At 38.6% G+C, this 22,984-nt stretch overlaps 1 protein-coding gene across 5 annotated transcripts in view; it reads left to right on the forward strand.

Moving 5' to 3' along the window:
• RABEPK (Rab9 effector protein with kelch motifs) overlaps positions 1–18,459 on the forward strand; it is a 78,561-nt gene extending 60,102 nt beyond the window's left edge. For 4 of the 5 annotated variants that reach the window (XM_072430163.1, XM_072430162.1, XM_072430164.1 and 1 more), the window contains 4 exons: positions 1,189–1,350; positions 2,349–2,498; positions 12,282–12,431; positions 13,628–14,124. In XM_072430163.1, coding sequence (XP_072286264.1) covers positions 1,189–1,350; positions 2,349–2,498; positions 12,282–12,431; positions 13,628–13,908 — 743 coding nt within the window. In that variant the 3' untranslated portion in view covers positions 13,909–14,124. Of the gene's footprint in view, positions 1–1,188; positions 1,351–2,348; positions 2,499–12,281; positions 12,432–13,627 lie in introns of all 5 variants that reach the window. The other variant, XM_072430166.1, reaches the window with a different exon arrangement.
• Positions 18,460–22,984: the final 4,525 nt, after the last annotated feature.

A 22,984-nucleotide genomic window follows, 5' to 3' on the forward strand; every position in this document is an offset into this window, starting at 1 on the left:
TAAATATTGCCCTATCTGGATTAATAAAATTATTGCAGTATTATTTGATTAAAAGTAATTGGTAATGTTCGGAACTTAGTAATATCATTTTGAAACAATAAAGTGTTGTTTTGTGTAGTGCTATTTTATCTTTCGCTGTTCCGTGACAAAGCCAAGTGGAATTCCTTGACTGTCTGATGGCTATTTATTGCAGGGGTCTTAATTGTTAATACAAATATTAACATATCTCTCTGCCTTGTGCCACACTTTAAACAAATCAAACAAATATTGTTCATTATGATACAGGGTCTAGGAGTTGTATATAACAGCTGGGTCCAAGAAAAGTTGTTTAATATTTGTAGCTGTGGATATAATGGGATTAAGCTAGGTTGGCAAGTGAGAACTATGTTAAAAACTCAAAAGTATCCTAGAATACATTTTTACACTCGTATTAAATTTCTCTGTGCAATCAATTTTTTGTTAAATCGATATCACTGTATACTGCAAGGTTTAGTAGTTATACATTTATTCACTCACTGGCTACTTTATTAGGTACACCTTACTAGTACCTAATACCTGCTTAGACCCCCTTTTGCTTTAAGAATTGCCATAATTCTTTGTGGCATGGATGCTGGAAACCTTTCTCTGGGATTTTGGTCAATTTTGACATAACGTCATCCCTCAGTTGCTATAGATTTGTTGGCTACACATTCATAAACTAAACCTACCTTTTATACAACATCGCAAAGGTGCTCTGTCTGATCTAGATCTTTTGGCTGTGGAGGTTATTTGAGTGCAGTTAAGTTCATTGTCATGTAAAAAAAAAAAAAAAAAAAAAGATTGCAAGTCATTTTTTGTGCTGTAAAAATCTCTTAAGATCATCAGTTTCCTAAATACTTAGGCCAGTCCAGCTGGCACCAACAATCATTCCACATTCAAAGTTACCTAATCACCTTTGTTCCTCATTCTGAACTTCAGCAAAGTTCCTTGTCAATGTTAATTGCATAAATGAGTTGCTACAATGTGATTGGCTTATTAGATATGTGTGTTGATTAAGCAGTTGAAAGGTGAATGTAAACTGTATGGGACTACAATTTAGACATTGTAATACAGAATGCATGTTCACACATTGGTTTAACACTTTGAAATATGAATTTGAATACGGAATTTGAAATACGCAACATGAATGTTTTTCTCCTTGTTTCTTAGGAAGCAATAATTGGAAAAGCCCAAAGGTGGAAGGCTGTATTCCTTCGCCTCGGACCTTCCATACAACATCTGCTTCAATTGGGGACAAACTCTTTGTTTTTGGGGGAGGGGAGAAAGCTGCTGATCCTGTTGCTGATAAAAAACTCTATGTGTTTGATTCTGGTAAGATGACTGGTCCTACAAATGTGTCTTTGTTTTTAAAGTATGGTTATAGTTAAGGCATTTTTGTTTTGCATAGAATGTTGTTAGAACGGTTGGAACCTCTGTCATGTTTTTGTTTTCGTCTTCTTCATGTAGAAAGTTAAACAACTATCTTTCCACAGTTCAGTACATATAAGCAAAAGAACACAAACTATATCAAGTAATATAAACAAGTAATCCAAAATGTAGATTCTACTAGAATAGCTGATGTATTAACTCTCTCCTTAATATTCAAAAAAATGTACCTATAACACCATGTAGTGACTCTAGTACTTTAATCCTGATAGATGAACAGTGGCCATTTGAAGTCTTTTGGTTTGTTATGTTACCTAGGAGACACCTGAAATTACATTGTGATTTTTTAAGCATTATTTTCAAGCCAACTTTTGTGGCTTGAGTTTTTTCCTACAAGAATTGACAAAAGTGGAATACAGAGAGACAAGCCTCCCAGTCTTTTGCTGATCTTTTTACTTTCCAGTCAGCAGTCTGGGAGGTGCTAAAAAAAAAACAAAAAACAAAACAAGGAAAGTTATTTTCGCTGGTAATTAAATTGATTGCCTGAAAAATGTTATATTTTTCACTTTTCATTTTTTTACCAGTGTTGACACCAGGCCCAATGTAGATGGACCGATTTTATCCTCCAAACAGATTACCAATTCAAAAAAAAAAAAAAGAGGTACATTGTATAAGATTCTGGAGTGAATTCAAAAGTAGATTGGCATTGGGTTAAGATAATGAGAGGGAAGTGAGGAAATCTAGACTAACAGGGCTGAAGGATATTAGGGAGGGTTTGCTGGTGGATGAGGTTAGAGTAGTACTGTGGGCCACACTTCTGATTTTGATAATTTTGTCTTTATTGTGGGTGGCTAATACTTGAGTGGAGAAGGTAGTCATAGGGTGAAGAGTGAAAGGTTTATGCTTTTGTGCTTTTCAGACTTTTATTAAAAAATTTTTTATAGCTAACCTGATGTGGACAGTGCCTTCAACAACTGGTGTTCCTCCAAAGCCACGTCATGGTCACATCATGGTTGCTGTAGGAACCAAGCTCTTTGTTCATGGCGGAATGGCAGGTAGCACCTTTTACAGTGACATGTTTTGCATTGACACAGGTAAACAAACTTTATGGTTTTAATGCATTTTATCAAGGGTCTTGCAATTGTTAATTCTTCTATTTGTTTCATGAATTTAATAATGAAAATTTTCTGCCCATCAGTGAATTCTCTACAGAAGTATATAGAGGTTTTAGTTTAGACTGAAAAACTGCTTAAAATTTATCAGCTGCCAGGTTCCAGAGAAACAACCATTTAATAACACTGAATCTTCATTTGTTCAATAAGTGTTTTCTGTAAAAGCAGACCTATCCCAATAAAAATTACTGTACAGTATACTTTACAGTACAGTCTGTTTTCATTGTTGAATTTATAAAGACAGAATGGAAGCACAGGGCCTCCTGGCATACTGATCTCAGGAATGCGCAGAAGGAGCATTTCTTCAATTGGGGAATAAAATGCCAACTCAGGCATGTGCAGTGAAATTGGCATTCTTTTTTCCCCATTTGGGCAAAAGTAGGAAAGATGAAGAAAGTGGGTGTCAGTGTTTTCTCTGCTTTGGTCCAAAGGCAGATTACTGGACAGCATGGGATCCAATCCAGGATCCAGATGGATCTGCAGAACTAAAGGTGAGTGGGTTTTTTGTTTTATTAATTTTTTTTTTTTTTAGTTTAGGGACTTTTCTGTCATTAAAAAAAGACAGATAGCTATCCCACACATGCGCAGTGAGATCGGCACTTTCTTGTTTTACAAATACAGCGACATATTTCACTGATCTTTAATGTATGTGGCTAATACTTGGGTGGAGAAGGTTGTCATAGGGGGAGGAGTATGGGGTTTATGCTTTTGTGCTTTTCAGATTTTTATTTAAATATTTTTATATGGACAGTGCCTTCAACATCTGGTGTTCCTCCAAAGCCACCACTCATGCACATCACTTATCATAGAACTTATCTTATCACTTATCATAGGGGAGGGTTGAAAAAAGACTAGTCTATCAAGTTCAACCACTAGGAAAGTAAATATATGCCCGATAAAACCTAATATACACAGTTGATCCAGAAGAAGGCAAAACATGTTATAAAGCATGGTTCAATTTGCTCCAACAGGGAAAAAAGAATCCTCCAGGATCATATGAAGCAATTGAATGTTCCATGGATCAACCATTTTCTCTGTTGGCTTTATTTTAAAACTTCAACCCCCAGTAATATTCTGTTTTTCAAGAAAAGTATCAAGCTTTTTCTTAAACCAATCTATAGAATTTGCTGAAAATACTTCTTGGGAGAGAATATTTCACACTTTCACCGACCTTACAGTGAAGACTGATGCAAAGAGTGCCCCTTGTCCCTTGCAATACAATTTAAAAGTGAATTCTCTATATGGGCCATGTATAAATTTTTATAGGGTGATCATATCCCTCTTAAACCCCTCTTGTCAAGAGTAAAAAGATTCAATTCATCTAATCTCTCCTCATAGCTGACCTTCGCCATTCCTTTTATTAATTTGGTTGCCCTTCTCTGCACTCTCTCCAATTCCACAATATCCATTTTGTGAATTGGTGCCCAAAATTGTGCTGCATATTCCAGGAGAGGTCTGACTAATGCTTTGTACAGAGGCAGGATTATGTCTCGATCTCTTCAGTCTATTACTCTTTTAATACAAGAAACTACTTATGATCTACCAAAAACCCCAGATCTGTTTTCTTTTGAAATCCCCCAAATGTATTCTCCCTAGACAGTATGAAGCATGCACATTGTGAGCCCCCAAGTGCATAACTACATTTCCTAATATTAAATGTCATTTGCCATTTGGCTGCCCAGTCAAACAGTGCACTGAGTCTGCTTGTAAATTATAGACATCCTGTATGGACTTTATTCCCTTACATAGTTTGGTTAGCTGCATACACAAAAATGGTATTTTTAATCCCAAACTCTAAATCATTTATACAGATATTAAACATTAACAGCCCCAACACTGAAACCTGGGGTACACCACTAATAACCTTTGACTATTCAGAGTATGAATCATTAATCACAACTGTCTTGATGCATTCTTTAAGTCAGTTCCCTATCCATTTGCAATTTTCCAAATCTATAGACCTTAACTTGCACATAATCTGTCTGTTTACTGTGTCAAATGCTCTAGTAAAAACTCTTCAATGTGGTTTATCAAACTCTCTAGTTTCTTTCCAACTCAGTTCAAACAATGGCTCTGAAATAAAAAGAGCTCAGCTCTTTTAGGAGACCTGGGTGTAATACACCAGTTCCTGGTGATCTGTTGATCGATTATATCAATTTTGATTCATTGTGGTTCGTTCAAGGCTGCTCCACCATTTTCCTTTGCGTACACAGAGTTAAAAAAAAAAAGTTTAATAAATCCTCCTTATCCTTATCCTGCTACAAGACAAATATAGAAGGTGTACCCAACTGTTATGTATATATGCTATATTCCCAGTCCATAGGTATACTTGCAAACCCCCTGGAGAATTACAAACAATAGATAGGTATGGTCTCCCAGGCAAGTCCAATTACCATTATCTCTAAGGGATAATAAATAACTTTACAGGGCCCCTTTCATCAAAGGAATGTACAGTTAAATGATACCAGCACTTGGGGATGAATATATGACCAGACAGATGGAGTGGGGTGATAACACTATGCTGACTTCTTGAGACTTAAAGTGTACCTAAACTCACAATTTTAACATTACATAAAAGGGTAGACAACCCTTTTTTTTTTGTTTTTTTTTTTTTTAAAAAGGGTGCAGCAACGCCCCCTAATTCCTGATCGCCTAGGCAATTGAGAATGAATGAGAGTGCAAAGCCTCCCGAGATACCTACATCACGCATCCCGGGAGGCTCTTGCGGAAAAAAAAATTTGACCATCTAACACATGCGCAGTGAGATTGGCAAGTTTTTTTCCATCCTACATCACCCGATCTCGCGCCTAGGTTGGGTAAGTGGGATTAAGAACCTGGAAGAAGAGACGAAGATGGCAGCAGGACCCGATGGAGGACACCCCCGGAATAAAGGTAGGTGTATTTTTTTTTTTTTGGCAGTTTTCAGTTTAGTTTCTCTTTAGGTATAACCCCTGTTGTGTTTCCCCAACAACTCCAGAAACCTTGGCTACATGATTTCTACATTAAAGGTATTTTGTGGTTTTAATCAATGGAGTTTAAATTAACCAGTCCCAAGCCTGGGGGAATGCATCAGCCAATAGGTGGCCTACAAATCACATTCATTTGCCAATCCAATGTATTCAGTGAGACCTAATGGGAATTAACTGTTTAAGACGGAGCTGGGCAGTAAGCAGAAGCAAGGAGTAGTAAGCAATAAAGCAGTTAGATAAGCAAAGAAGGCTAAAGAGTCAGAGGATGTAAGAAAGTAAAGTTAAGCCAAGTCAAGCAGATACAGATAGAATTAAGTTTATGCAAGTTGAGTAGTTAAGCAAATGGCATGTGCCCGGGGTACCCAATAACAACGGTTACCAACCGGTGGTCCATGAGAACATTTTGGTGGTGCGCGGCTCTGGCCAGTGCGCCCCTGAGTGGGGTCAGGACTCCGCTGGCAGGGCCTACCATTCAGAGCCGCGGACCTTTTCCGCCATACAAATCCTTGGTTCAGGATAGTGGGTTGTTTGTGTCATTGTGTAACTGTCATTTTAGTTAGTGGCTTGCAAGTGCTCCAGGTCAATTTATTTTCATTTTTTTATTTATTTTAATTTCTTATTTGTGACATTTCCTTGCTAATAATTATTCCATGGTCACCTGTTAGTGTATTATAACAAAGTGGGGAAAGCATCTTTTAGAATTTCATCAGTGTGGAAATTTTGAAAACAGGGTTGCACACTCAGCGCCACATTACATTTGGCACACATATATCTAGACTCTCAAAGATTAGGCCTCAGAGATGCTGTAGGGAGAAGTAGGAGGTAGTAGAAAGAAGGGTAGGCAGTGTAGCAAGTTGTTGATTTTTATAACTTATTTTTGTGGCCTGAAACAAGGTATCTAGGGAGAATACTGCTTACAAGGCCACTGCTGTAAGGTGTATTTATGTCCACTTGTCTCTAAGGGGCAGTATGAGACTATAGATTCCATACCGAGGGCAGTCAGCTGACTGCTTGATCCTCTGACAGGACGGAATGATCAAAGCATTCCAAGCATTCACAGCAATACGAGTAAACCAGGCTGGGGCTTATTTGCACTGCTTATCTCACACGAGATAACTCGGCTGGGGCAGACAAAAGGTTAAGTGACAACAGACAATGTGACAATGCATGGTCAGAAGCTGGTAATTTTAGTGGTCCGTGGGACTGAAAAGGTTGACGACCACTCCCCTATACCATCTTAAACAGGTATAGTATTTGTGGATTTGTTGTGTAAAAATCTCACACCATATCCCCAATTCTATCCTTATAATCTCAAAGAACAATTTTGTGTGTAATTTTTACTGTGCTAATGCAATCATACGCATTTTTTATATGTTTGGTTATGTAATAACTATTTATTTTTTAAATTACATAAAAACGTGTTATTCTATTTAACACAGCCCATCTAATCCTCATCTTAACAAATCACAAGGATTTATTCTTTTAATGTGCATTTATAGATTATCAATGTTCTTGACGCGTTTCATTTCAAGTTTTATCAGAAGAACTCGGCAAAGGGATTTTTCTTAAAGCGGACCTAAACTCAAAATTTTTACTTTACATAAAAGGGTAGCACTTTTGGGCAAAGCCTCCCGGGATACCTACGTCACACACCCCGGGAGGCTCTTGGCTGCTTCACTGCGCATGCCTTAATTTTGGGCATGCGCAGAGGGAGCCTTTCATTAATGGAGGAAAAAATTGCTGATCTAACACATGGATTAAAGATAATTATATTTTTGTTTTTTTCGGTTTAGTTCCACTTTAACCACCTAGCCGTTAAGCCCGACCATGTTCGGGGTAAAAACTTTTGCAAAAAGTGTTAAACCCAAACTTTTCTCACCAGGTGGTTAAAATGTAAACAAACGTTATATTGCAATCCGATTGTCATACATTGTATGACAATCAAAAAATAGGATAGGATTTTATTAAAAGTACATTTTTTTTTTTTACATGATTGTGTGTTTCAAACTTTTTTTATATTCATGATATCTACTAGACCCTTGTTCGGACATATTTCTGTAACTTACAGGTCTAAAATTTAAAAAAAAATTTCATGAAAAACAGTGTAACGCTTTTGGTACAGAAATCTAGACATAAGTGTAACGCCCAGGTGGGTAATATTTTCTAAAAAAATATATACAATTCTTTCTTTACACAAAGAGTAAAGCAAGGATAAGTCACTTTGATTGGAAAGAGTGTAAATTTCACACACACACCCTCTTAGCCATAACCAAGGAGTGATAATTGTGAGGAAAGGTATAATATCACTTATCAATTGTCAATACCATCTCATTTAGAGGATGTAATGAATGCTGTGCACTGTAAAAATCCCCACACAAAAAAGTTTTTTGGATTTATTTTAAAAAGGTAACTATACCATAGTCTTTAATGTATTTGTATTTTGTTGTGTGTTTGTCTATGTTAATATTGTATTATTATACTGCATTATAGGGGGTTATGTACTAACCTTTTTTTTTTTCTCTTTTATTCTTTGTTGATCTGAACAAATTAGTTTGTTCATTGTGCAGGTGGCAGCTGGTGGCTTCTGTAAATGGCCACCGCCACTGCTGAGTTCAATTGAAAGAGATTGCAACTGCCTAAAAACGTCTGGACAGACTCTAATCCTTTCCATCCAGAGGTGTGAGACAAATTTGAGACCTCATATGCAAGGGAAAAAGCATGGATCGAATGAAATTTTTTTTCCCAGCAGAGAAGGATGAGAAAGGGGGAGAGGGTCATCATATTTATTGGGGTTTTGTCCTTTGGTGTGGTAGCAAGGAGTAATTGGAGTCAGATAAACTAGTTTTGCTCCAAGGGAAGCCAGGTGCATTGGTATCCTAAATAGGAGGCAAAGAGCAGCCAGGTGAATTGGTAGCCCAGATGAGGAGCAAAGAGCAGCCAGGTTCATTGATAGCCCAGAAGAGGAGCAAAGAACAGCCAGGTTCATTGGCAGCCCAGATGAGGAGCAAAGAACAGCCAGGTTCATTGACAGCTCAGATGCATTGGTAAACACATATGTGGTTAAAAAGGCAGTCAGGTGGATGATTTGGTAGCCATCCCGTGGTTAGAAATACAGCCAAGTGCATTTTCAGGTCAGAAGTTGGTGTATTGTCTGGGTGTGAGAGGCTTTTTTTGATATCTGGAAGCACCCTTTATAAAATGGGTAATTGGATGTCTCCCCACCAACACCCTAGGAATGAATACAAGGAAGTAAAGAGCAATAATATCATCATCATTATTATTCCCTTTACTGTCACCAGCTCAACTTCCTGTTTAAATGTCTGTTTAAGCTTTTGCAAATCCCTGTACAGGTGTCGGTAAGGGCTATTGTTTTAGCCTGAAATGCTTCCCAGACACCCGACTCTGCAGGGTAGGCAGTTGGGAGCAGTAAAATAAAATTTTTGCTAACACACGCTATGTTCAGACCTGAAAAACATGGCTGTTAATATTTCTTAAGGCCTACTCTGCACAGCTAGGCTTCCAGAATTGTTTCCAGTCAAAAAAAAAAAACTTGCGCTTACAAAAGCCTGTACATGCTTTTATAGGCTTTTCCAAGTCTTGATACGTTTGGACAGCCAACTAAGCATTTGCAGGCTGTGCAAATTTTCAAAAGCCTAACAAAATTGGAGGTCTGAACATGCCCTTAGGGTTTGTGACTGAGGGACAAAGAGAAGGCACATTTATTAAACAACCTTTTCAGCTCTGTAAACACAAACCCAAAATGATGGAGCTTAGGTCCAAAATAGGAACAGTATCGTCACAACATTAAATGAACCACAGTGACTCAAAACTGATATGACTGAGCATCAGTTAGACAAAATGAAAGTTCAAAAGGCACCAAGACCAGATGGATTATACCCACATGTCCTAAAAAATTGCTCTGTTTTTAAAGCATTGTTTCTCATTTTTATAGACTCTTTAATCACTGACGTGGTACCAATTAATTTGGTGTAAGTCCAATGTGGTACATATCTTTAAAAAGGGACCTACGTTTTTACCAAAAATAAAACTACAGACCGGTAAGTTTAACTAGTTAAAAAGATAGTAGAGAATTTGATAAAGAACAACACACAAAATAATATAAATGTTGGTATGGATTGAAGAAAAACTAAAGTTATCAAACAAATCTATCTTTTTATGAGGAAGCAAGTAAACGCTTAGACAATGGAGTAGCAGTTGATATAGTGTACTTGGACTTTGCTAAAGCATTTAACACAGTACCCCACAGATACTTAGAAAACTGAGGTTATAATTTGGTGTACCCCAGGGTTTAGTGTTTGGACCTTTACTATATTATTATCATTATTTTTATTCATAAATATGAAAAGTACAGTTTTTTTGTTTGCAGATTACACCAAACACAACTGTAATGAAGTTCTTATGAAATGTCTCTACCTTACAAGCAGACCTAGATGTGTGTGGGATTGAGCAGCTAAGTGGCAAGTGACTGTTATTACTGATAAATGTAAAGTAATGCACTTGGGGGCTAAGAGGATACATTTTCATACTGTCTAGGGGGGCTACATTTGGGGCAGTCAATAATGGAGAGGGTATAGAGGTATAGACTTCAGAGACCAAAAGATAATCCTACTCTTTACAAAATATTGGTCTGAACTACATCTGAAATATGCATTCCAGTTTTGGGCACCACTTCACTAAAGTGATATTGTGGGATCAGGGAGAGTGGGTAGAATATATGATACATGCATGATTTAGACCCCAAGTGAATAACTTTTCTATGTATTAGTATTAGGCGTAGTTTGCCATATACTGTAGCTGCCCAATTAGGCAGTGCATTCAGATCTCATTGTAAGTTAGAAAAATCTTGAAAGGCCTTTAGTACACTACAGTTTGGTGTCCAACCACAAACACAGAAACAATACTTTTATTCCAAAACTCCAAGTCAATTGTAAATTGGTTAAAACAGGGGTTTCAGCTTTGAATATTGGGGTACACCACTAATAGCCGTATTCAATAAATGAAGCATAAATCACCATCCTCTGAATGCAGCGTTTAAATCAGTTTTCCACCCATTTACATGAGTATGCCTTTGGACCCTAAAGAGTATCTAAAACCAAGAACAAACGGGTAGGATTTTTTTGTGCCGCTATAATTTTAATTAAAGCAGACCTAAATTTAAAGTTTTTACTTTACATAAAAGGGTAGACAATTTTTTTTTATTAAGTAAATATTAAATTTTTTTAATAAAAAAAAGGGTGCAGCACCTCCCCTTTCTTTTCCAATCACCCTGGGTGAGGTACGAAGAAGAAGGAAGAAGACCAAAGAAGATGTGGGTATATTGGGACATTGGGACGACGCAGGACCTGATCGAGGTAAGATCCTGATGGATCTGTGGAGTCGCATACACACGTGCAATGATAGTCTTTTCTGGAAAAGAAAGAATCATGGAGCATCTTTCATGATTCTTTCCATCGACTACCACTGCACGATGCATGCACGAGTGCTGTACATACAGCACCGTTCTGCTCTATGGAGAGGGTAGGGGGAGAGCGACGGAGTGGCACCCTGCTGCACGCTCTCCCCTTTCCTTGCAGTAGAATCGTTATGTCGTACATCGTCCATGGGTCCGCCAGGATGGTTGTTCAGACGATGAACGACTGGCGCTGTACACACGCTAGATTCTCGCCCGACATCGGCCCTGAGCTTAAGTGTGATTTACTTTTTTTTTTAGTTTAGTTCCGCTTTAAGCTTTTGCCTCTGCCAATAATGTCTATTTATCCTGAAGCCTTTGATCGAAGGTTTATGGACATTTTAAAGGAGCTCTTGTTCTCACTGATGCAGCAAATGTGCCTGTACTTTTTATCTTCTAGTCAATTAGCCATAAAACACTCTACAGCAATTTTTCTTGACACATTTGATTTGTATTGCTTATTGTAAGTGATCATAGCTCTACGAACGACACGATCGTTCGTAGATATTGTACACACAATAGATACGATCGTTTGAGCGATAGAGGAACTATGTGAACGACAGGAAAGTGAACGTTTTTTACGAACGATTTTTGCCCAATCGATCGTCGTTCGTTTTGAACGATAAAAATTGGAAGTGTGTACGCACCTTAAGTCAATACACACCACTCTTGATGTTTAAATGTATAACTAACCTTATAAAAGAGCTGTTACTACTTAAAGTGGATCTATCATCAATTTTTTTTGCTTTATTTAAAATAGTGGATAACCCCTTTATATAGGGAAAAACATTGTACTATTTTTTTTACATTGAAGGGGGGGATGCTTACCTCTCTGCGGCCACAGTATACATACATATGTTGCGTATCCCAGGAGGCTGCGGGCTGCTCCTTCAGCGCATGCCTGATCCTGGGCACCATTACCATTTTCCAAAATGTATAAAGTGCAATGCTAGGATTTAAGTCATCCCGAAAGCATGCTTTTTAATACCTAATTTAGCCAATAAAGGGCATCACTTAAACTCCAAAACTTTCTTCCAATACTGTTTTCAAAATTATCTTGGTTAAGAAATTAAGGGGTGAGGTACTTTTTTCCTTTACAGCTGCAAATTTAGACTATTAAATATATTTGTACATTTTTACAGAATGACTTTCCAAGTGTAAATTCAGCTAAATCAGCAGTTTTTGACAGGTGTGACTGGGGCTAGTGATCAAATGGACGTAAAAACCTTAAGAACATTTGTATGTAAATTATACTTTATTCTTTAGATACAATGAAATGGGAAGAGATAAGAGTAAAGGGAGATGTACCACTTGCCTGTGCTGCCCATTCTGCATTATTATGGGAAAAATGTATTTATATTTTTGGTGGATTGACTGAAACTGGACCTGTTAGTACTATGCACCGATATGACACAGGTATGTAACATTCATGAATTATTTTATGGTTTGGATCGATGAGGTAAAACATTTATACTATACCATGCAACTATACTATTTCCAGTTGCTTCTAATGGCACGATAATTGACAAACACTACACTTCATTATGATAGTATAAACAGGCCCAGCATCCCCACTGCACAATTCATTAATTACACATCTGTGACAATGCATACAATGAGACACTTCGGGGAATTTTTTATACTTTTACTTAGTCTCCATCCTGACTAACTTTATCCTGGTGGTATAAATAGGATCTGCCTATCAATGATAAAATCTGTAGGTCATTTTTACTTGCCACACACCAAAATGGTTCCCCCCCCTCATTTGTTTGCCTCTTTAAAAATTTTTAATACCACTCTTCAGGGAAGAAAAAGGGCACAAATGAAAGCATTACAGAATACAATTAATATAAATAGGTGAGGCATAATGCCAAAAAAGCAAAGCATAGGCCTAATCAGTTTTACAAACATCTTAAATTTATCAGTAATAGTGGAACAATCTGGCCCAAGAATTAAACATAGAAAGGACCTTTCCTATGCTGACTGCAATGTCCTGAGTCTCCCAATTCAAAAACAATCCTAGAACACAGGCCCCTTTGCCTTCCCAGTGCCACTGAAAAAAAACAAAGAGCATAAGAAGAAAACTCTGCCCACACGTGGCAGGCTTTTTATAATGCAGCCCAGGTCACTTAAAGAGAGGAGAAACGGTACCAACTGCACACTACTCAAAAAAAAAAGACTCTGATCCTGAAAGACAAACAAAGGTGGTGGAAATTTGCAGGCAGGGTAGGCAACAAGCGGCGACTTCATTTCACCCCCCCCCCCATACCCACACCCTAGTATAGCCAGGACACTTGTCTATGTAGGTACCCCAGCCTACACAGACTGCAGTCCTGTAACCTTGAGTTCCAGATTGGCTACCATTCTCTTCCAGGCATTTCAGTCTGGAATGTGACATTAGAAACTGCCTACATAGGGGAAACGAAATTTTTTTTTTGTTTGCTTTTAAAATCAAAAGTTTTAAATGCCATAAAAACAACACATATACCTATCCTAACCATTGTAACCTTTTGAATATTTGCATGCTGTTATTGTAACCTATAATATCTATATTCGATTAATATATCTGTGGTAAAGTACTTTTATCTTGGTCATTTTATGTTTCTATGTAGAAAACCATACCTGGACAAAAATGAAGTTTAATTCTCCAAGCCCTGCAGCACGATTAGATCATTCAATGTGTCTCTTTCCATGGAAAATAAATATGGACCTCTCAGATCTTGAAAATGAACTGGACAATATTCCAGAGAAGAGAGAAATTAATTTGTGTGCTGCTAATAAAGAGATGAAGTCAAAGAAATGTAGTCAAGTAACCCTTTGCCTAATCTTTGGTGGCATGGATACCAATGGAGAACTGTACAATGACTGTAGTGTAACTGCACTTACAAAATAATGTTACTGAAGATGGATTCCTTTTGGGTACAATGTTATGTTTTTATTGTCAATATAAAATGTTTGAAACTCAGTTATACAAAGAGATTTGGTATTATGCTGTTAAATGTGATTATTTAGGTTTAAAAAAGTAAATTTTAAAGTTTTTGGGTTTTTTAGTATTTAGAGAGTGCCTACAAATAAAGGTAAGATACTAAAACAAAAATATATCAAATTACCATGGTTTATTAATTTGCATACTTGCATACGAAAATTGAGATGTAATATATAAAAATAAGTGCACCTTTACATTTGCCACCACTTTACATCTCTTATTTTAGAATCAGATTTATCAAATAACGTGTCAACAACAACAGCCTCTTTAGGGAGTATACTAGTGGAACCTGTACTATTTAAACCTCAGATATCGAGGTTCTCTTTGTGTGCTGTCATCATACCAATGTCAAGCAGCTAAGTAACAGTATTGTACAGTACAAAAAACAAATTCAGTAACAGTATTTAGCACAAAGTGAAGACAACAGAACAAAGAAAATTATTATACCAACGTTGAAGCATGGTGATGAAAATGGTTTGGGGTTGCGTGTTGTTTCAAGATTCAAGTAGTTTTCAGTCATTGGGTCTATTTATAAATGTTTTAACCCAAGATTCACCCAACTTTTACACAAAATGTACATATGTTCAATGTTGTAACAATGAATTCAACAGGAAAATGTACCAATAAGTAAAAGTTGATTCAAATATTTTCTAAATCAATCCAATGTCAAAAATGTGTACATTTTGAGAAAAGGTTGGGTAAATCTTGGATGAAAACATTTATAAATAGACCCCTTGGAGTCTACTATAAAATACTTGTTCAAAGGTACGCGCAGTACCTGTAGGCAGCAAAAGTGGCCAACACCAGCTAGGGCCAAAGTATACTTACTTTTTCCACAGTACACTTATACACTAATGACATGTTGAATAATACTTACCTGTGTTTTTATTTTCAGGTATATCACCTTTGCAGGCAAGTTTAAAAAAATCAATTCTGTATGGAACATACATCCTATTTTAGTTGACTGTATGTTACAGACACAGAAATCATATAGAGAATAATATATCTCTTAATAGGCTTTAGTCAGATGTCTTTCTAAATATGTGCTTTACATTACAAATGTTAGTCTTATGGGTGTATAATTACGCATTGGAGAAGACATCTTCCATTGCCATGTCACTGATTTTTAAAATGTAGAGAAGTATTTATATAATGATATAATTACAACTTGTAACCTCTCAAGTTCCAGGCTATGGTTGCTGGAACCTCTCTGCTATCTGGTTCTCTAATCTGATATTCAGAATTTGACCTTGGTTTGACTTTGACTCTGCCTTGACCTTGGCATCTTCAGCTACCTCACTAAAGCTGCATACACACCTGCAATTTTTCTCGTTGGAAAGGATCTTTCACGATCCTTTCCAACGAGAAAAGACTGCACGATGCATGAACGATGCTGTACATACAGCACCGTTCATGCTCTATGGAGAGGGGAGGGGGAGAGCGACGGAGCGGCACCCTGCTGCGCGCTCTCCCCTTCCCTTTCATTAGGATCGGTCGTCGTCCATCGTCCATGGATCCGCCAGGACGGTCGTCGGACGATGGACGACGACCGACTGTACACACGGCAGATTTTCGCCCGATAATTGGCCGATACCGATTATCGGGCGAGAAAAATTTGCCGTGTGTACGCAGCTTTAGACTTGCTGTGTTCAGATCTGATAGCCATTCAAATGCTGGAGACATGTAATCTCTTTCACCTCCTAGTGGGGAGAGCCATTAGAGTCACCGGCCCATAACTCCTTGCAGGGTGCTGATATCAGCTGATATTTTAGTATCAGAATTGAGAAGGAAAATAGAGAAATAAGATTTAAGGTAAAGCGTGCCTAATCCAGGTTTGTTTAACATTCATAGTATCTGCTCAATGTCCAATTCTATTCTATGTTATAAGTATTTGTCACTGCTACAGTGAGTTCTTCCAAAGTAAGAGGAGCATTAGGCTGTGCTCTGTCTCAAACAAATACAGATAAATTATTGGCGATACACATCCTATATTATATATATATATTATATAGATATTGCGTAAAGAAGTCCTGGACACAACCATGTACTGGGATAGTACAACTATCCTTTGGAGGCTTGCTATAGGTGAAGAGGTGAAAAATGGGAAGTTAGATTGGGGAAACATTGGCGGTTCTCAGCTTCTTTTGCTTTAGATCTAAAAAAAATGGTCAGATAGATTTTCAAATTGACCTGTATCTGATCACCAAGCCTATTTATAAATATTTCAAAAATAAAGACCATAACAAATGTAAGAATACTAAAAACAAATAGGAAGTTTTTCATCTATTGTATAGTGAAGAATAAGGTGGTTTCCTATACAACTTTTAGTCTAAAGTTTAATACTGTCAAAAGATTATTAGTATACATACATTTGTCTACCATCGATGAAGATACAGATTTGAATACTAAATCATTAAATACCATCTGGGTTAAAGTCTGTGAGTAAAAAAAAAAAACACACATTTTGTAATCATCTCTCATCTGTGATCTTTATAAGAAAAGATTTATTAAAAGAAAACTGGTTGAGAACTACAGGTTTATTCAAATGTGGGTCAATACCTCATAAAACTCTTTTCTTTGAATCTTCTAGGAAGGGTATCATGAGAGAGCCCCACCCCTACTAGAAACACAAATCAGAAATTTTAAAAATAGGCTCCAATGAACCATCCCTGCTAGTTCAACAGCAACATGACAAAAAGACACACATACAAAATACATTGTGTAATTGGAGGGAGCTCACCATCCTTTAGAATTTGAGGAAAATGGCATTAGCAGGTAATAACCCTTAATTTCCCTCCTCATCCTCCTGGACAGTAAAGTGAAATATAAATTAAATGTTACCTAGGGTTAATCACAGCCTAAAGTATCTTCCTACTAAAGACCTGATCTTGGCTAGAAAATATATCTATGGTATAATAGTAGTGCTTCACAAAGGTGTTGAACCTTTTCCAAGTGGCCGCCTTGGAGATCCGCTTAATGGAAGCCCCAGCTCTTTCTGCCAAGGAGGTAGCTAGCAATCTAGTAGAGTGTGCAGTCACCTTGATTGTACTGCTTCCTTGCACTGAGTAGTGAGTCAAGCTCATTTCCAAAGTATCAGATTTGTAACTGAATGGTGGACATGAAAGCATCTGCCTTTGCTTTCCTCTAGGCCTATGTAGAGCCAACCCTGTGTGGAACTGTAGGGTGAATCATCCTGAATATATCATAATCTTCTTCTAATAATTTCTCGTTAGCAGGTGACAAAACCTGGGAGGCAGTATTAAACTTTAGACTAAAAGTTGTAGAGGAAACCAGCTTATAGCCACTAGACAATAGATGTAAAACCTTTTCCACAATTTGCTTTCTGTCTTCTTAAGTTTAAGTTTTTTTTTTTGTCATATTTATAAATGGGCTTGGTGATCAGATTCAGGTCGATTTGAAAAACCATCTGAACAGTATTTGATACCTGCCAACCAGGAGGACCCCAGAGCAGGTACCTGGGAGGGGGAGTAAGGGGTAAAGCCAGGATTTTTTATAGGATCCATGATGCACAAAGCACATCCGTGAAACAAAAATCCAAAATACCAATCACCCAGTTAGAAAAAAAAAAGTGCACAAAAGCATACCACAAAAAATGCACAAGGCGTGTTTACATGATCCTTGTCCTAAAAGGGTAGGGCCTTTTTACCTTAAACCCTCCAACCAGAGCTGGGCACTCCACTGAAACTAGAAGAGGCCCCACCTTGGGAAAGCAGGTCTGACACCCTGCTAAACAAGCCTTTAGCTGTTGGTGGGGAGCCCTGTGTGGCACACCTAACCATGGGCAGAAAACAAACAGATGTGTTTTACTGGGTCAGGAAGCACAGAACTGGTAGGATTTGCTCATGGGAACCTGAGATGAATTTCCTGGAGGTGTGAGGCAATCTCTCACATTAACTGTCCTGAAGGATGTGCTTTTTTTGTTTTGTTTTTTTTTTTTAAAGTGAGCCCCATGTAAACTGTGTAATATATAAAAAAATGGAGAGAACAACAAACTGATTTTGTAACAAGATTATATATGATATAAAAAAGAAACGTATATACAAAGTCATAAGTTTAATATTTATTTTACATAGTTTATATTTCAATTTTAGATTTTGTCAGGATTTTTTAGGCGCTCACCAATCAACATAATAATCAAAATATTAAAATGCAAATTTATTTTGTGATTCTTTAAAAACAGACAAATGCAAAAAACTGTACTGATACTGTATATATCCATACATGTGCAATATTACACATTATATTGTATGTACAGCAATAAGTAACTATTTCCCAATACACATTATATCGTATGTACAGCAATAAGTAACTATTTCCCAATACATTGCGTTTTGTTGTCCTTGCCGCGTTTCACCAAAAGCTTCCTCAGAAGGGCATAACGCATCGTATCAGTATTGTCTATGTATTCAAAAACAGAAATAAAACAAAACCAAATATTATTGCATCTCCATGAGTTTGACCTTTCGGTAGAACCACAGAGACAGACAGTCCACCTACTTATTGTGCTGGCAAATTGCCTATTCCAATTCTTTTTTTTTTAAGTTGTATTTTTATTGAAAAATGTTACCAAAAATACGGAAGAGAAAGGTATAAAACAATCAATACCAAAAAAAATGCAAGAACATAACAGTTAATATAACAGGCTTGGTTACATATTGCCTAAGAGTATCAATCAGTTATTTACACCGCTGTGAGGAATGTGTTCAAATAATCCCTGCATATAATACATAGCATATTGTAAAAGCAGACATTCAACACATCATGCGCCATAAACAATAGCAAGTAACTCAAGAAGAAAAAAACAAAAGAGAAAAGAGGTGTGCGGGAGACAGGGGGGGGGGGGGCGAAAATGTGGCAGTGACATAGGACATACTGGTACAAAGAGGCACCCGGGCAGCTGGGCATAATAACGGTCCCATGTTTCCCAAATTTTCTCAAATTTGACCACAGTATTCCGAATAGGGGCTGTGAGATACTCCATAAGACGTATCTCCTGGATTCATGTATGCAGGTCTACTATGAAGCGGGTCCAAGTAGTTTTCCATTTCGAAGGGATTAGTGTGCGTGATGCAACCAAAATATGAGAAACCAATTTACAGGTATATTTCGGCCTCAGTGTAGAGGGTTGACCTAGAAGCTGGGGTAAAGGATCCAGAGAGATCTGCTGCTGAAGCACATCTGAGAGTAATTTATTAACTCAAGATCAATACCCCTGAATTTTGGGACAAACCTAAGGATATGCTCCAGGGTGCCCCGAGAGGCCCCACAATGCCAGCAAGTGGGGTCAGTCCCAGGAAATAGCCCACGGAGCAACTCCGGGGTGTGGTACCACCTGAGAATAATTTTATATAAATTTTCTTTATACAGCATACATAAGGAGCTCTTGTGCGCTGCTTCCTAGATCTCCAACCATTCATCTGAATCCAATGGCCCACCACTTCCTCCCTCTTGCAAATGTAGTTGAACTTGCCTGAGGTGTCTCGAACTGAGACAATATATTGAAGAAATGACACCTCTAGAGTACGGGCCCTCCGCACACAGCCTCTCAAAAGGAGTCATGTTTAAAAAACAGGCCTGAGGGCTGGAGGGACCGAATAAATCGCCTGATTTGTAAATATGCGTAAAAGGATGTATGTGGGAGCTCAACTTTCTTGCAGAGTTCCTGAAAGGTAAGTAAGAGCTTCTCTACAGGGTGCAGCAGATGTCTAATTTGGAACAAACCCCAATCCTTCCAGGAACCTGACATTGCCCTTTGTAAACTATCAGAGATCTGTGGGGTATGGACGACAGACGTCAGACTTCTCCCTAATTTGGACACCCAGATTATCGGGGTTAGACCTAATAGAAATTGCCAAGGGCTCAATACAAACGGCAAGACATAGGGGGGACAGGGGCACCCCTGTATTGTACCATTCTTTATAGAAAACGTTGCAGATAAAGCATGGGGTAGCTTAACCGAGGATGAAGGGGATTTGCACAGAGTGACTCATCCGCTTTAACAAAGGTCCCTGTAAAACCCATCCTATGCAAAGTAGCAAACACAAATGGCCAACTAAGATGGTCAAGTGCCTTTTCAGCATCTAGACTGGGCACTAAATAGGGTGTTTTCCTATTGCTGATGATATCAATAATGTCAACAACCCTTCTTGTGTTATCACTACCATGGCGGAAGGGTATAAAGCAAATTTGGTGGCCATGGATGAGAGAGGGGAGGAATTTCGACAACCAAGCAGCCAGGATCTTCGTAAGATCCTAATTCAAAAGTGCTATGGGCCTGTAATTGGAGCATTCCATTGGGTCCTTACCAGGCTTAGAGACCACTGCAATATGGGAAGCCAGCATAGACAGGGGGATCGGTTTACCATTTAAAAAGTCATTATACAAGACCAGAAGATGTGGCAAAAGATTCGGCAGGCGAGTTTTATAATATAAATAGGACAAGCCATCCCGATCCAGAGCTTTTGCAGATAACAACTGCTGAATAGTTTTAGAAATTTCCTCTTCTGTGATGGTACTATTACGTAGCTACAAATGTCCTGGCTTAAGTTTAGGGAGGTCCACACCCTCCAGATAAGAGTCTATTTTCGGCTGCAAATTCCTCCCATAAGAATTTTGAGATTGGTGAACTGTTTTATGGAGATCGGTATAGTAAGCCTCAAAATGTGAGGCAATGTGGGAAGGGTCATATCTCACCACCCCCCCTCTCATCCTTCCCAGCCATTGGAGAGGAGCCAATTTGCATGTCCCTCCATTCACGGGCAAGAAGAGTATCAACCCTGTTACTTTTATAATAGTTGTTGACGGGTTCTTTACATCAGCCAACTAACTTTCCGTAGCTCTAGAGCCTGTAATGTAGAAAAGGGAGTGGTTAGCTCACGTAGAAAGCCCAGAGTTGGCTTTTGAGCATACTTCACTTCTGTAGCACGTAATTTGTGCACAGTAGTGGAGCTCTGTAAGTTGGAGTCCCGCTTAAGGCGGGAACTCAGCAATATGTAATGCCCCAGAAAAACTGCCTTTTGGGCCTCCCAGACTGTGGATTTTTGTGTCACTGAGCCCATGTTTTCCCGAAGATATTGTTGTTCGCCTATAGCAAGAGCTGATCTTGTATCTTAATTTTTAAGCAAGAAATCATTCATCCTCCAATGGCAGACTCTAACCGTTGTAGGGGAAAAGGTAACATCTAGCCTGAGCAGGGCATGATCTGACCAGGTAACAGAGTGGATCTCTGAAGACATGCTGTGCCATTACAGCAAAAAGGTTAATAATAATATAATCTATTCATGAGTGGGTGCAGTGAGTGGGGAAATAGAAAGAAAACTGCTTCCCCGTGGGATTGTGGATTTGCCAATTATCGTAAAGCTGGTGTCTTCTAATTTATTGTCTAAAAACTCCAAATTGTTGTACCATATGCGGAGGAGGAGAGGCATTGTGGAGTGTACGTCTATCTTGCGTAGGGGAGAACATCAAATTAAAATCTCCGCCGACAACTAAAAAGGTGTGGTCAAACTTAATGTTTAATGATAATGTTTTGGAGAGGAACTGATTCTGTCCCATATTTGGGGCATGAAGGTTACAAAACATGAGGGGGACACCTTGAAGAGTGTCATGTACAGAGCTAGATATATTGAATTTAAATGAGGATTTCAGAAGTATAACCACACAGCTCTTTTCTGATTGGGCAATTTGGCCCTAAACACCTGAGAAAAAAAGTTTAAAAACAAAGTTAAAGGAGCCTGAACTGTCAAAATGAGTTTCTTGGAGGAAAATGACCTCAGGAGCCAACTGTTTAAACTTCCCGAAGGCCAACTTCCATTTGGTATTGAGTTCAGTTCTTTAACATTGAAAGACAAAACCCTAGCAGCCATGGTAACTAAAGGGGAACCAGGAGGCCGCAACACCCCTCAATGAAGCAGCATACTCGGGTATTGGTGGCCCAAGCCCAGGCTGGACCCAGAACAAAGCAAGGCAAGAGTCACACTCCACAAACAAAACAAAAGACAGGAAGGGATCTAGGGGGTACAGGTGGGAAGGGAAACCAAAGGGAAACCAGACAAGGAGAACTACCAGCAAACTACAAGTCGCCCAACAGCGACAAAGGCGGGCCCGACACCTGTCGGTTCCTGCCAACCCCTGAGGGATTCCAGGGAACTATATCTTCTGACGAGTATACACACACCCCTCCAAGGGGACAGAGAGCCAAAGAAACCAATAAACTGCATAGTTCTCCCCAGAGGTTTTTAGCCGGTTGCTCCGCCCGGCTGCTTTGAATACCCCGCCCAGCTCTCGGCAGCTCTCATCCTCGGATGCACGGATCTCAGTGAGGCTGCTCTGTGCTCTGTGTCCTCCGTTCAGAGGATTGCTGCGATGAGAGGTGAGCACACACAGTTCAGCCTTCATGTGAAGGAGACACAGGCAGCCCCACCCCCATCTCATAGCACACGCTCTGCCTGTGAAATGTATCCACCTCTAGCTCTGTGTGTGAATTCTGCATCCTCACAGCTCTGTGTACAAACCTCCATATCTCCTAAACTGTATGTCACAATGACTTGTAATTTTCAGGGTGTACAGGGGACCCTCATAGATACTAGTTAGTACAATTTCAGCCCCCCAGCTTTAAAGAATATTAAGATATGGGGGTCACAAATGTAAAAAGTTATGAAAATTGAACTTTGGGATTGCTGTTTCAGAGGAAAGTGCAACTAGAAGTCCTAAATTGAAAGTGCAAATTGGGGACCCCGGAGCCACTAACATAGCAAGGAGCATTGGGGTGGGGCCCCTAAATATATACCTACCTGTCACAAATCTATACCTATGAAACTACTGTCTGCTTCTCTTCTTTGTACACCAATTTCTCTGAGGGTGGGGGTACAAAACTGAAAATATAGGTGCAAGTGTCGGGCACATTCTCCCCTTACAATCTAATTACTACAGCATCATTAGAACATAAAACACTATGCCCACC

Source organism: Pyxicephalus adspersus, chromosome Z, assembly GCF_032062135.1.
Source record: "Pyxicephalus adspersus chromosome Z, UCB_Pads_2.0, whole genome shotgun sequence".
NCBI classification, from domain to species: domain Eukaryota; kingdom Metazoa; phylum Chordata; class Amphibia; order Anura; family Pyxicephalidae; genus Pyxicephalus; species Pyxicephalus adspersus.